This window comes from Pyrus communis, chromosome 15, assembly GCF_041283825.1.
Source record: "Pyrus communis isolate YQ-2024b chromosome 15, ASM4128382v1, whole genome shotgun sequence".
In the NCBI taxonomy this organism is placed as follows: Eukaryota; Viridiplantae; Streptophyta; class Magnoliopsida; order Rosales; family Rosaceae; genus Pyrus; species Pyrus communis.
This window is the reverse complement of record NC_142579.1, coordinates 41,865,402-41,877,684: the sequence shown is the minus strand read 5'-3', so window position 1 is coordinate 41,877,684 and position 12,283 is coordinate 41,865,402. Positions and strand designations below refer to the sequence as shown.

At 39.7% G+C, this 12,283-nt stretch overlaps 2 protein-coding genes across 3 annotated transcripts; one reads left to right on the top strand and one right to left on the bottom strand.

Annotated features, from left to right (window-relative positions):
* Nucleotides 1-256: 256 nt before the first annotated feature.
* LOC137710187 (ornithine transcarbamylase, chloroplastic) lies at nucleotides 257-3,145 on the top strand. Its single transcript, XM_068449136.2, has 5 exons — nucleotides 257-568; nucleotides 1,171-1,505; nucleotides 1,698-1,829; nucleotides 1,918-2,193; nucleotides 2,686-3,145. Exons 1-5 carry the CDS (start codon nucleotides 349-351, stop codon nucleotides 2,866-2,868), a joined length of 1,146 nt encoding a protein of 381 aa, XP_068305237.1. The 5' UTR covers nucleotides 257-348; the 3' UTR covers nucleotides 2,869-3,145.
* A 644-nt stretch (nucleotides 3,146-3,789) lies between these two features.
* Nucleotides 3,790-10,912, bottom strand: LOC137710197 (uncharacterized). 2 transcript variants are annotated; one of them, XM_088686411.1, is made up of 9 exons: nucleotides 10,307-10,777; nucleotides 8,915-9,896; nucleotides 5,270-8,686; nucleotides 5,129-5,174; nucleotides 4,885-4,982; nucleotides 4,698-4,763; nucleotides 4,529-4,618; nucleotides 4,178-4,354; nucleotides 3,790-4,027 (listed from the first exon to the last, which is right to left on the bottom strand). In XM_088686411.1, exons 1-9 carry the CDS (start codon nucleotides 10,651-10,653, stop codon nucleotides 3,992-3,994), a joined length of 5,259 nt encoding a protein of 1,752 aa, XP_088542537.1. In that variant the 5' UTR covers nucleotides 10,654-10,777; the 3' UTR covers nucleotides 3,790-3,991. The 2 variants fall into 2 exon arrangements, with proteins under 2 accessions (XP_088542537.1, XP_068305245.1); XM_068449144.2 differs by having other exon boundaries at nucleotides 5,270-9,896; nucleotides 10,307-10,912.
* Nucleotides 10,913-12,283: the final 1,371 nt, after the last annotated feature.

Sequence of the window (12,283 nt, the reverse complement as noted above, 5' to 3'; positions counted from 1 at the left end):
AATCTGGTACTATTCACTTTACCCTTTATTTTGTTCTTATTATTAAAACTCAAAATTTTCAAATCATTTTCATTAGTTTTTCTTTATTTTTATTACCGAATCATTAAATTGATCATTTTTTTTCCACTTAGTTTGGTTGAGGTCAATTTTTAAAATACGAGACCAAATTATGGGGCAAAGTGTAATTTGATATAAACCTTCCACTAATTGACACGTAGGATAACAATCCCCTGCTATAAAAACCCGTGGTTGTTTCGGGCCTCCGCCGTTTGGATTGTACGAAAAACCCCTGAGCACTGAAAACCCACACATACGCTTCGCTGAGCTCGACTGTTCCCACCAAAATTAATGGCGGCGGCGATTTCTTCTCACTTCGCGTTCCTATCAGACAAACCCTCTCTCTCCTCTTCACTTTCCTCTTTCTCCGGCCAGAGTCTCCGCCGATCGCCTCGATGCTCCGCCGCCGTGGTCAGCAGCATTTCCCTGCCTTCTCCGGCGAGACTCCGACGAATCTCGTGCCAGACCTCCTCCGTTACTTCTTCGCCTTCGTCCGTCGCCAACGTAACAGGTCACTGCTCGCCTCTGATTCTTAATCTGATTGTTTACTAGCTTAGCTAGAAGTTAATTTCTGTTATTTCGCTTAATACGTTTGGATTCAGGGTTTAGGCAGTGTGTTGAATTTGTTTTTGTGTTATTCCAAATTGCAATGGTGAAGTGCTTGAGTAGATTCTAGGGTTTCTGAAATTCTTGGAGGTAATGAAATGGCGATGTTCTTGAATAATGCAGGCATGTGAGCGTGTCGGTGAGTGAATATCATTTCGGGTTGGAAGATTTGGCTGTTGCGGAAATTAGGGTTTTTGATTGAAAATTAGATATAGGGCAACTAGAACTGTGTTGATGAGTAGAGCTTTGCTAATGTTGAATTGTATTAATCAAAGAGGCAAACGTCTCAGTGTATTCGCTGTATTGGTTTTCTCGAAAACTTATTTTTGAAATCTCGGAGCTTTAAAAATAACCTAACTATAACTGGATAATTCTTTCGTCTTAGACGACGGTGGTGAATTTTGAGAAGAGTTTATGATTTTGGTGAAATGTTGCCACAATATCTTATGGCTCGGTGAAATCATTTATCTTCTGACTTGTCCCTTTTAATGTTTCTTCTTTTTCCAGCAAAATCAGAACTGAAGGATTTCTTGCACATAAGTGATTTTGACAAAGCCACCATTCTGAAGATGTTAGATCGAGCTGCAGAGGTCAAGGCACTTCTCAAATCAGGAGACAGGTCATTTCAACCATTTAAGGGGAAGACAATGGCTATGATCTTTGCAAAGCCTTCCATGAGAACACGTGTTTCATTTGAGACTGGGTTTTTCTTGCTAGGTGGTCATGCCATATACTTGGGTCCTAATGACATCCAAATGGGTAAGCGGGAGGAAACTCGGGATGTCGCACGTGTTCTGTCTCGCTATAATGACATTATTATGGCGCGTGTCTTTGCTCATCAGGTATGCTGGTGAGTTCTTAGTTTGTAATTTACTAAAGGTTATAAGCTTGCGTAATTAAATTCAGTTTTGGGCTGGTTAGAGTATTGTTATGGCAGCAGTTATGTCCATGTGTTAAGAGTTTATCATGGGCATTTTCCCCCCTTGAGCAATGTACTTAGAAAAGCCTATTTTTTTCCGCCTGTTTTATTGCAGGATATCCTTGATTTGGCCAAATATGCAACTGTACCTGTTGTCAATGGCTTGACAGACTACAACCATCCCTGTCAAATTATGGCTGATGTCCTCACTATCATCGAACACATTGGTCGGATAGAAGGAACTAAGGTCAGTCCATTGTTTTGCTTGCTAAATACAGTTTTTATTCTGCTAGATTCAGAACGTAGTTTTTGACTAAATTCTCCGCAAATTTCAGGTTGTCTATGTTGGAGATGGAAACAACATTGTCCACTCTTGGTTGCTGATGGCTGCTGTTATTCCTTTCCACTTCGTTTGTGCCTGTCCAAAAGGTTTTGAACCAGATAAGAAAACAGTTGAGAAGGCACAGCAGGCAGGTATCAGCAAGATTGAGATTACAAATGATCCAAAGGAAGCAGTCAAGGGAGCAGATGTTGTGTACTCAGATGTGTGGGCTAGCATGGGGCAAAAGGAGGAGGCTGATTCTCGCCGTAAAATTTTCCGAGGATTTCAGGTATATGCTATATTTATCTAAAACTTTTCAATGACATTGTATTAAAAGCATGCGATTTCAACACGGTAAACCCTTGTATGAATTTGGCATTATTTCAAGTACATGCATGAATCTGCATAAGGGAGTCGATACATTTGAAGTGGCAAAACAAGATTGAATAACAGAGATTCTAATGTGGTTAGAATGAAGTTGGATAATTCTAATGTGTTTAGATGAAACTTTTAGTTGATGTATACAAAAACTTCGTTACGAGTTCTGTGCTAATGAGCTCGCTATGTAAAGAGTTTATTCATTTGGGCAGTAGCACATGCAGTGCTTTGGCCTGAGTTTGGCACCTGTCATGAGATCTCGATTCTTCATTGTTTTTTAGGTGACGTCATTTTACTCCTTATTTGGCGGAAAATATGGAATAGGTGGTGTTTATTATCTTTGTCCAATCGGGTGGCCGATGTTGATTATCTATTTGACTTGTAGTTTGCGCTGTTACTACAGGTTGATGAAAATCTCATGAAGATAGCAGGCCCGAAAGCCTATTTCATGCATTGTTTGCCAGCGGAAAGAGGGGTGGAAGTGACTGACGGGGTGGTTGAGGCTCCAAATTCTATCGTCTTTCCACAAGCTGAGAATCGGATGCATGCACAGAATGCTGTCATGCTTCATCTGCTCGGAGTTTAGTCACATACGTTTCAAGTTTAGAGACACTTTTTAGCCTAAAATAGGTGAAGAATTTTGTGCTTTCAGATTTGTACTCGTAATGTTGTTTGCCTGTTGTCATCTATGGAGCCGGTTCAAATGCAAACTTAATGCATGAAGTTTTCGAGTCAAAACTAGTTAAAGTATTTGGAGAAACTGCCTCTTAGTACTACGGTATGTGGTACTCCTCTTTACCTGTAAGTGAGGTTTTAGGTTCAATCCTCGTTAAAGGTGAATTTGAATCATATTATTGTTAACCTATTGTGAGGCTAATGCCTCCCCTCTCTCCCTATAGATCATATTGTTTGTTCCAAAAAAATAAAACTGTTTGTTCCAAAAAAAAAAAAAAAAAAAAAAAGGGTAATGGGGAAACCAGGGATGCGATTTTCTAATTAGGGTGGTTGCAGTATATACCTTAGCAACACCCAAGAATTATTTGCCCAACCATTTGGTTCGGCCAAATTTTAGGTGTAACCGTCATGATATTCTTGTAACTCTCTCTCATCCAGCATTTAAAATTTTTTTGATCGATATTTTTATGAAACATCCAAAAAAATTAGAGAAAGATATGAAAATGAAGAGTGAAGTCTAAATTTCATCTCATATGGAAGAAACTCTCAAGTTTAAGCTAAAATTGATAGGTATAGTCGATAATTCAGACACATCTATTAAATATCGAAAAAACTCTTATATTTCGTCTAAACTAATGTTTGGCAATTCCTAAGATTCATTCTAAATTTCCATTATTTCGATCGAAAACAACTGATATTGATATTTGATATATTTTTACAAATTTGCATCGATATTTCTACCAATACGGTGATTTTAAACACTGCTCTCATCACAACTCCTTAGGTCGGATCACAAAAAGCAAATTACACAACGAAAAACGATAAAAGGACGAACCAAAACGAGGACGGATTTTTCCTTTTCTATTTTTCTTATTTCTGGGTAGAAGAGGATGACAAGATTACACTGCCAGTTTCTAACAAAGAATGCGTACAATCTACCTAATACTGGTATATAATATATTCCATGAGGAAACTAACACAGTGTGATGAAATATGCTTTATCTGTTCCCTCTGGACGTACGAAAGAAAATCGTCTATCGCTCTTCCACATTGAATCTATTCCAAGCCTCCTGGATAGTTGAACACAAACCAGAAACAACACAAGTGAGCTAAATATTCTCCAACCCGAAGACTAGCATCTCTCGGCTTCAACATTTTTACCAACGTAAACATGTTTCTTAAACTTGATATATATCGAGGACAGAAGATCAGCAACGCACCTTTAGAAGATCAAACACCTTCTCGCAAGTGTACTTCTGCTGTATGCTTGCACCCCGTTGCTGTAACTTGTCAGGATGAACAAAGAGAGCAGCTTTACGGTAAGCCTTCTTTACAGCCACAGTTGTAACTATTTCTGTTAGAGGAATTGGCTGCCAACCACTATCTGGCCCGAGGATCTGCGAGTTGCAAACATCAAGTTAAAACCAGCTAATGATAGATCTTTAAGTAAATCCTGACTGAAAATTTAATCTGCTTTGCGTACAATCATTGAACACTGAAGATGAAACAGACACAAAGCAGGAGGTATCATACTAAATCGCAAAAGAAACATGAATCAGGCTAGCACATACATATTGTAGCGTTGAAAGCAATGCCCGCAAATTTCTCTCTTTCCCACTTGACCACCTTTTGACCTCGGCATCAAGACCTTCTGCTAATCTCTGCACAAAATTATATTCACAAGAGTGAGAAAACGTTTGGTGTGTTTGCAAAAGTTTATTCACAAGAGTGAGAAATTACGTTTCTCTCGGCTTGCTCCTTCTGTACAAGAAGATCACGCATATTCTTCTCCGCAAGAGCTTTAGACTGAAAGAGATTGGAAGGGGAAAAAAAACATGAAGCAAGCTTGTTATAGGTCACCACTGTGTATCCAGAACCAAGCAAAGATCAAGAAGATCCAAAAACCAAGCAAGATCAGGAAACATACTGCACGTTCTGCTGTCTGTTGATTCCTCTCCAACTTAGCTTTGCACCTTTGAGCTGATTCACCATTACTTCCACCGCTCCTCTCAGCAGGGTAAGGATCTTCATTAAGGGTAAAAAAAATTTCAGAAGTAGCAGAGCATAAGATAGTAAAATATCCTATAATTAAATGCTATGACGACACTGTAAAAATACGAAATCAAGGCATACAATGGAATGCTATAATGGTACTGTTAGATATCACATACCACTGTGATTTGAAGAATTTGGGTATCTTGATTTAGACTCTGGGTCCTGTAAGAATTGTTGTTATGTCCATTAATTTATGTTGCCAGAGGATAAGCATCTTGATACTTGGTAAGAGTAAAAGCATTAAAACAAATACTCACAGAGGGCGAAACACCTGGCTTCATTCCATCATCTCTAGAAGCACTAGAAGATTTCTCAGAAACAGACCTCTTAGCCTGCTTTCCTGCCTCGAAAGCCTTCCCAGATAATGATTTTTCTAAGGCACGCTCCCAAGCCTCTTCAGTTGCTCTTTCCACAGCAGCACGTTCCGATTTTAGTTTAGCTTCCCTTGAAGCCTTCTCAGCTAAGGAAATATCATTAGCCTTTACAGAAGTCTTTCCCGACCTTTCTTGGGCCTCAGCCATTGCCTTTTGACGAGTTTCAGCAGCTCTTTCTCGAGCTTCAGCAAATGCCCTTTCACGAGCTTCACGAATTACTCTTTCAACAGCTTTTTTCTCCTTTACTCTTTCCCTTTCCTTCCCTTTTGCATGCTGTTTTTGTTTCAGGAGTTCCTTCTCTATCTCCACTTCCTTTTGCAATCTCTCACTAATTTCACTCTCTTCTGCAGTCGAGGTTTCTTGTTGATTTTCCATTTTTTCTTGTTCCACTACTGTATTTGAAGTACAATGTTTTTCACTCTCCTCTGCAGTCAAGGTTGTTTGACGATTCTCACCTTTTTCTTGTTCCAATTCTTGCAGCGAACTATGAGTGGTTACACTCTCTTTTGACGTGGTTGCTCGATCATTCTCCATACTTTCCTCTGTACATGGACTTGTCTCCATCTCATGATCCAGTAGCACATTTCCCCCCTTTCTTCTTAACATATGAGAAAGTTGAGCTACTTCTGCACTGGTCCCATCATCAAACCACCTTTTTCTATGAGAAGATTTGGAATTATTCTTATTCTCTTCCTGATTCACGGCAACTTCAACTTTCACATCCTCATTGATTTCTTCCACTTCTTCAACATGCGTTTCTAAAGTGACATCTTGGTTTTGCCCACAGTTCAAGGCATTTATATCCACATTTAACCCATTTTCTTCAGAAGGATGGCTCTCGATAGGATCTTCGATTTGCTTCAATATCTCAGCAAGTTTGACACCCGAAGCCAAGCCATCAGCTTCACATATTTCTTTCTCCTCCTTGCCATTCTCCTCTTCAACTGACTCCGATTGGTTCCAATTCTCCTTGAGCTTATTAAGAGTTTCAGAAAAGTTGAGTCTATCAAACCATCTTTTCCTATGCGAAGACCTGGAATTATTCCTGTTTTCTTCCTGCTTGACAGCAACTTCACCTTCCATCATGTCCTTATTCATAGCTCCCAATTCTTCAACCTGTTTTCCAAAATTGCAGACTACTTCGGGCTCTCTGGCAAGCTGGTCTTCTTGCTTTTGCCCACATCTCATATCATTTCTCCTTAGAGTTGTTCCATTTGTGTCAGAAGAATGCATCTCTGTTGCATCTATTATTGGTATCTCAACAAGTTTGATATCTGGAGCTAAGCCATCTGTTTTGAGCATATCTTTCTCTACCGTGACATTATCCTCTTCAACTGATTCTGACTGGTTCACACTCTCTTTGAGTTCATCCAAAGTTTCAGTAAGTTCAATTCTATCCCCATCCTCTTCATGTGCAGGTACCTCCAAAGTTTCTTCTACATCCTTGTCATATTCTGCATGTCCAGTGGGCCCCTCTTTTTCATTTGGGTCCTCAATTTCACCCTCTTCACATAGGTTATTAGTTGCCTTAACATTGCAGTCTGGTTTCTTTAGATCCTCACAATCCACTGTCACCTTCTCATCTTCTGTACTCTGATCAATCTGTATTTCCGTTATCCCATCTTCTACACACTGAAAACTCTCTTTTTGTCTCTTCTCCCATGCTATCTCCTCATATTTATCCCCCTCCAGAGTTTCTTCTACATCCTTGTTATACTCTGCATGTCCAGTGGGCCCCTCCTTTTCATATAGGTCCTCATTTTCACCCTCCTCACATAGGTTATTAGTTGCCTCAAAGTTGCAGTCTGGTTTCTTTTGATCCTCACAATCCACTGTCACCCTCTCATCTTCTGTACTCTGATCAATCCGTATTTCCATTCTCCCATCTTCTACACACTGAAAACTCTCTTTTCCCCTCTTCTCACATTCTATTTCCTCATATTTATCCCCCTCCAGAGTTTCTTCTACATCCTTGTCATACTCTGCATGTCCAGTGGGCCCCTCTTTTTCATATAGGTCCTCATTTTCACCCTCCTCATATAGGTTATTAGTTGCCTCAAAGTTGCAGTCTGGTTTCTTTAGATCCTCTTGAGCCACGGTCACTTTTTCATCTTCTGTACTCTGATCAATCAGTATTTCCATTCTCCCATCATCTACACGCTGAAAACTCTCTTTTTGTCTCTTCTCACATTCTATCTCCTCACAAGCTGCCCCTTCAAGTATCATCTCATTCGCTGTTGTGTCGCCAAGCTTCTCATGTCCTTCAGACTTGCTCTCATTTCTATTCTCAAAATATTGCTCACCGTTGGTGTCATTAAGTAAGTCCTCAGTGATGTCTTGCCTGCTATCTTTATTGAGCCTCCTTTCAGTGTCTTCTTCCCTGTGGACATCTTTTTGTTCCTTCTCAAGTTCTTCCTGTTTGTAAGCCTCGTCGCCTATCTTCTGATATTCAACACACTCCTGAGGCATCAATTTCATTTTCACATGTCTGGTTTCCTGTAACTCTTGAGTTTCATGCCTTTTGTTGTCTCCTTTTTGCTTCTCAAGCTCCCCTTGCTTCTCTTCAAGAATTTCCTTTACATGGGAAGCTTGAAGCTTCCAAGTTTCTTCAAGCTCTCTGGAAGCTTCCAGTCTATTCTCATTTTCTTCCTGTTCAAAAGCATCTTTAACTGTTTCCAATTCACTTGCATGATCTTCATGTTTAGACAGGCCTCCATCCGCATTGACTATCTTCTCTGACTCTCTGTATTCTTCGTATTTAGCTGCTTGTAATCTCTCGCCACCTAGTTCTGGATATTCAAAAGCCTCCATGGCTGTCTTCTTCCTTTTCTGTTCATCTTCGTCAACAATTTGTACCATTATTATCCCAGGGTTGGCTTCTTCATCCTCTACCATTGTAGCCTGGTGTTCACTTGAGTCCGAAAGCTCATAAAATAATTCTGCTGGTTCTGATAGATCAGGTTCGCCTGTGTCAGGAAATTCATAGAACTGGTCTGCTGCTTCTGAGAAATCAGGTTCATCTGTGTCAGAAACTTCATAAAATTGTTCTGCCGCTTCTGGAACATCAGCTTGTTCCTGCGTACGAACCATGTGAGTTGATATAGATTCATTCTCCTCTGTTTTCCCTCCAGCTTCCTTAGCACCAAAAAGTTTATTCGCATCTCCAAATGCTGCCATTACCTGTGCTGGCCCAGTAGAAAAAATTGAAAAACGAACAGGAACACCCACTTCTTCATGCAACTCCTGAGTCTTTCTCTCCTTGGGTATGCTTACATTGTCTGCATATTTATCCCCCTTCACCTCAAGTTTTGTACTGGTAGAATCATGAATAAGAACAGCCACTTCTTCATGCAACTCTTGAGTCTTCCTCTCTTTGGGTATGCTTACGTTGTCTGCATATGTATCCCCCTTCATCTCAAGTTTCATGCCAGTAGAATCATGAACAAGAACAGCCACTTCTTCATGTAATTCCCGGGTCTTTCTCTCTTTGGGTATGCTTTTGTTGTCTGCATATTTATTCCCCTTCACCTCAAGTTTTGTACTAGTAGAATCAAGAACACGAACAGCCACTTCTTCATGCAACTCCTGAGTCTTTCTCTCTATGCTTACTTTGTCTGCATGTTTATCCCCCTTCACCTCAAGTTTCTTACCAGTAGAAACATGAACCGGAACAGCCCCTTCTTCATGCAACTCCCGAGTCTTCCTCTCTTTTGGTATGCTTACTTTATCTGCAAATTTTTCCCTCTTCACCTCAAACTTCTTGCCAATGTTAAAGCTCTGTTTGACACTATTTTGAGAACCAGTCTTCTTTCTTTCCTTAGACTCTTTTGCCATTTTTATCCTTGCTTGAGCTTCCTCTATTGCCTTTATCAAAGCAGCCGCAGATGCAGCCGCAGTAGAATTTGTGTCCACTTCCTCATCAAAGTACGGTGATGAAGAAACATGGCCAGAACCTTCTAAATTATCACTTCTAGAAACGCCAAAAACAGAAGCCATTGGTTTCTCAAATTCAACCTTGCCCTCAGACAGTGGGCTTGAAATTGATGGACTGCTTGAAGGATGAGTTTCACATGCCTTGAATAACTCATCGTGCGAACTGGATCTTTTCCAATCATAATTATTCTGAACCTCAGCACCTCCCACAGAAGTTTGCTTCCTATCATCACCAGCTGGGAGGTCTCCTGCGGACTTCAGATGGTTGCCCTCCGTCCTTCTTTCAAATAAATTATTCTCAGGAGAAGCACCATTTTCTTTGGAAGATACCGGTTTATCACCTTCAGTTGTGTGTATTGGACTGACTTCATCAATCAAACACGTATCTGTTGGAACAGCATGAAGCATTGTTTCTCCTGTAAAACTTTTGCTTCTGTGGTTGGTTTTATGGTATGACATGTTGAACTTCTTGGCACCATCAAATGATTGATAAGATGCTTCCTGTGACAAAACACGATTCTCCACGGTACTCGAAGGATCTGCCTCTTTCGAAGGCGACCGCTTTTCAGCCGGTGTCCTATTCAAAAGAAAGGAATACACACACCACAATGTCAATCCCTGTAGCTGTAAAAGTTTGATTCTTTACCTTTTGGTGTGAAATGTCTGTTATTTCCAGTTGATGTAAATATGTAATCATAGATTTCAATACGAATTAAGAAAAGCTCTCGATTCGTGCTCGAATTTTAACATCTAGACAATTTCTCGTAAAACAAAGTATGAAATTTTTAACGGTTGAATTTCAACTGCAATTTACTACCCAGCAACAGATACTACTCAAAATTATAAACATCTAACTGAAATTTCAATGACCGAGCTATCTAAATTATCAAAAATTACTAATTTCCCATGCCAGATTATAAAATACGAACTTGCATACTCAAAAAAAAGTAAAATTGTGCATTCTGAGGGAGTGAAGTGTAAATGCACCTTCTTTCCTTCTTCTTTGTCTCCGCAATGAGCTCCTCATACGGCACTGCGAAATCCGAATCTCCAAATCCACATCCACCGAAGACGTTAGAGTAATCCAGCTTCGAGCTCCGAACATCCACCGAAGCCTTCCGCTCATGGAGCTCCGGAACCTCAAGCACCGGAATCGAAGAGCCGCCGCGGGAAGCTACGGAACCGCCGAAAATCTCGCTGTAATCGTCGACTCGGGAGGAGAAAGTCGAGACATTGAACTTGGATGCAGCTGCGGAGGAGAAAACGCCGTCGTATATGGAGTGACCGCTGGAGAGCTTCTGAGAAAGCGCCACGGATGAAGCTTGGTACTCCATTGATGGACTGGAAGTACGCGCTGCGCTACGTTTTGCTTCTTCTTCCTCGACCTACTCTCAGTGTTTGGAGCACACTGTTATGCGGTCTAACTGTCAGAGTACGGAACGTGATTAAATCGCCGATTTTTGGAGCAAAAGATCGGGGAGGGTGACCGGCGGTAGCCGGTGAGTGCGGACAGTGAGCGTGACTCTGCCCTTTTATTTTATCGATTGGCTGTCTGTGCTGTCGTGTCGCGTGGTAAGCTCTTCCAAATCCGACGCGTCAGTGCAAAATCTGCCCCAGTCGACACAACACACGCACGGGGTAAATTGGGAAAGAGATCATGTCGGGATCTTCTATATAAAAGTTAACGGATTAAGTGATTTAAGTCTTTCAAATTTTATTCAACAACCAAAAATTACACAGCTTTTAAAAGGTCAAAACAAATAGACAGTTGGATAAAATTTAAAAAATTCAAATCATTTAATCTGATAGGATATTGACAAAAAAGATCCGGAGAAAATCTATTTTCAATTGGGAATATGATAAAATTCAGGGTGGTTTTGGAGGGGTGATAGACAACTGCGTGACACGAGCTCTGATGAACGGCAAGTGGCAACATGTGCACATAAAATTGAGCAATTAAACGCGAAGAAACGTTCTCAGCGAAAAGAACAGAAACATAAATTGTGACATTTGCTTGTATGTAGTAAAAATAAATATAAACTATTATTCGTTTTTCTAACAAAAGCGAGACACGGGAGGGAGAATTATACTTGAGATTATATAGCAGAAAAATTAAACTGGAATCTTAGATATTGCATGCTTTCAAAGGACGTAGTTAATCTTCAACACGTTGACACTTGTTTAGTTCCTAAATTTATGGGAAAACAATGATAAAGGCTAATTTAGGAAATAACAAATTCTAATTTGATAAATAACACAAGCACCCTCCGAAATTCTAATTAGCTTTCACACCACTCATTAATAATGTATTTACCCCTACATTTAATTACTTGAAAAATAAAAATAAAAACTATAAATTAAACCACACACTCATTTAACCTCTAGCACACAACCTTTTTAATTTTCAGTTATCTGATCGAATGAATTAAAGAAAGTAAATGCACAAAAATTAACAATAATATATTAAAAAGTAAAACAAAGTATGTCAATTTTTATTCAAATTCATAATTATTCTATCATTCACATTTGATTATCTACAATTCGATACAGCTCCCAATGATATAAGTGGAAAAAGAAAAGAAAAAACTCTCAATAATTCAAATATTTAAATGAAATAAATAATATTGTTTTAGGTCCACAAGTTCTCCACAATTGAGCATAAAGAGCACTTATTCTGAAAGTGATTATACTACAAGAGGAATGGGAAAATGGGTCCATAAGCCGAATGACAACACGAGTTCTTTTGGATGGAATTCATTTGAATGTGACTAGAACCCAACGGTTGCTTGCATATGTTCTTGTTGTAGTTGAAGAAGTACACGCAATTTTTTTGAATGTGACTGCAACCTTACGGCTCTATTTTTTTTATTTTTTTCCAAAGCCTTGCATGAAATACACATTAACGAAGCACAAGCTGGTGGTCCAGTGGTAAAGAATGAATTGCAAGATTTTTTTCAAACTAAA

What these genes read in the sequence shown, in the direction of transcription:
- LOC137710187 (XM_068449136.2), top strand. Translation starts at nt 349, where the DNA reads ATGGCGGCGGCGATTTCTTCTCACTTCGCGTTCCTATCAGACAAACCC. An exon ending in CGCGTGTCTTTGCTCATCAG is followed by an intron (nt 1,506 to 1,697) that starts GTATGCTGGTGA and finishes GTTTTATTGCAG; the next exon opens with GATATCCTTGATTTGGCCAA. An exon ending in GTCGGATAGAAGGAACTAAG is followed by an intron (nt 1,830 to 1,917) that starts GTCAGTCCATTG and finishes CGCAAATTTCAG; the next exon opens with GTTGTCTATGTTGGAGATGG.
- LOC137710197 (XM_068449144.2), bottom strand. Translation starts at nt 10,653, where the DNA reads ATGGAGTACCAAGCTTCATCCGTGGCGCTTTCTCAGAAGCTCTCCAGC. An exon ending in ACAAAGAAGAAGGAAAGAAG is followed by an intron (nt 9,897 to 10,306) that starts GTGCATTTACAC and finishes TCTTTTGAATAG; the next exon opens with GACACCGGCTGAAAAGCGGT. An exon ending in AGCCAGGTGTTTCGCCCTCT is followed by an intron (nt 5,175 to 5,269) that starts GTGAGTATTTGT and finishes CAATTCTTACAG; the next exon opens with GACCCAGAGTCTAAATCAAG.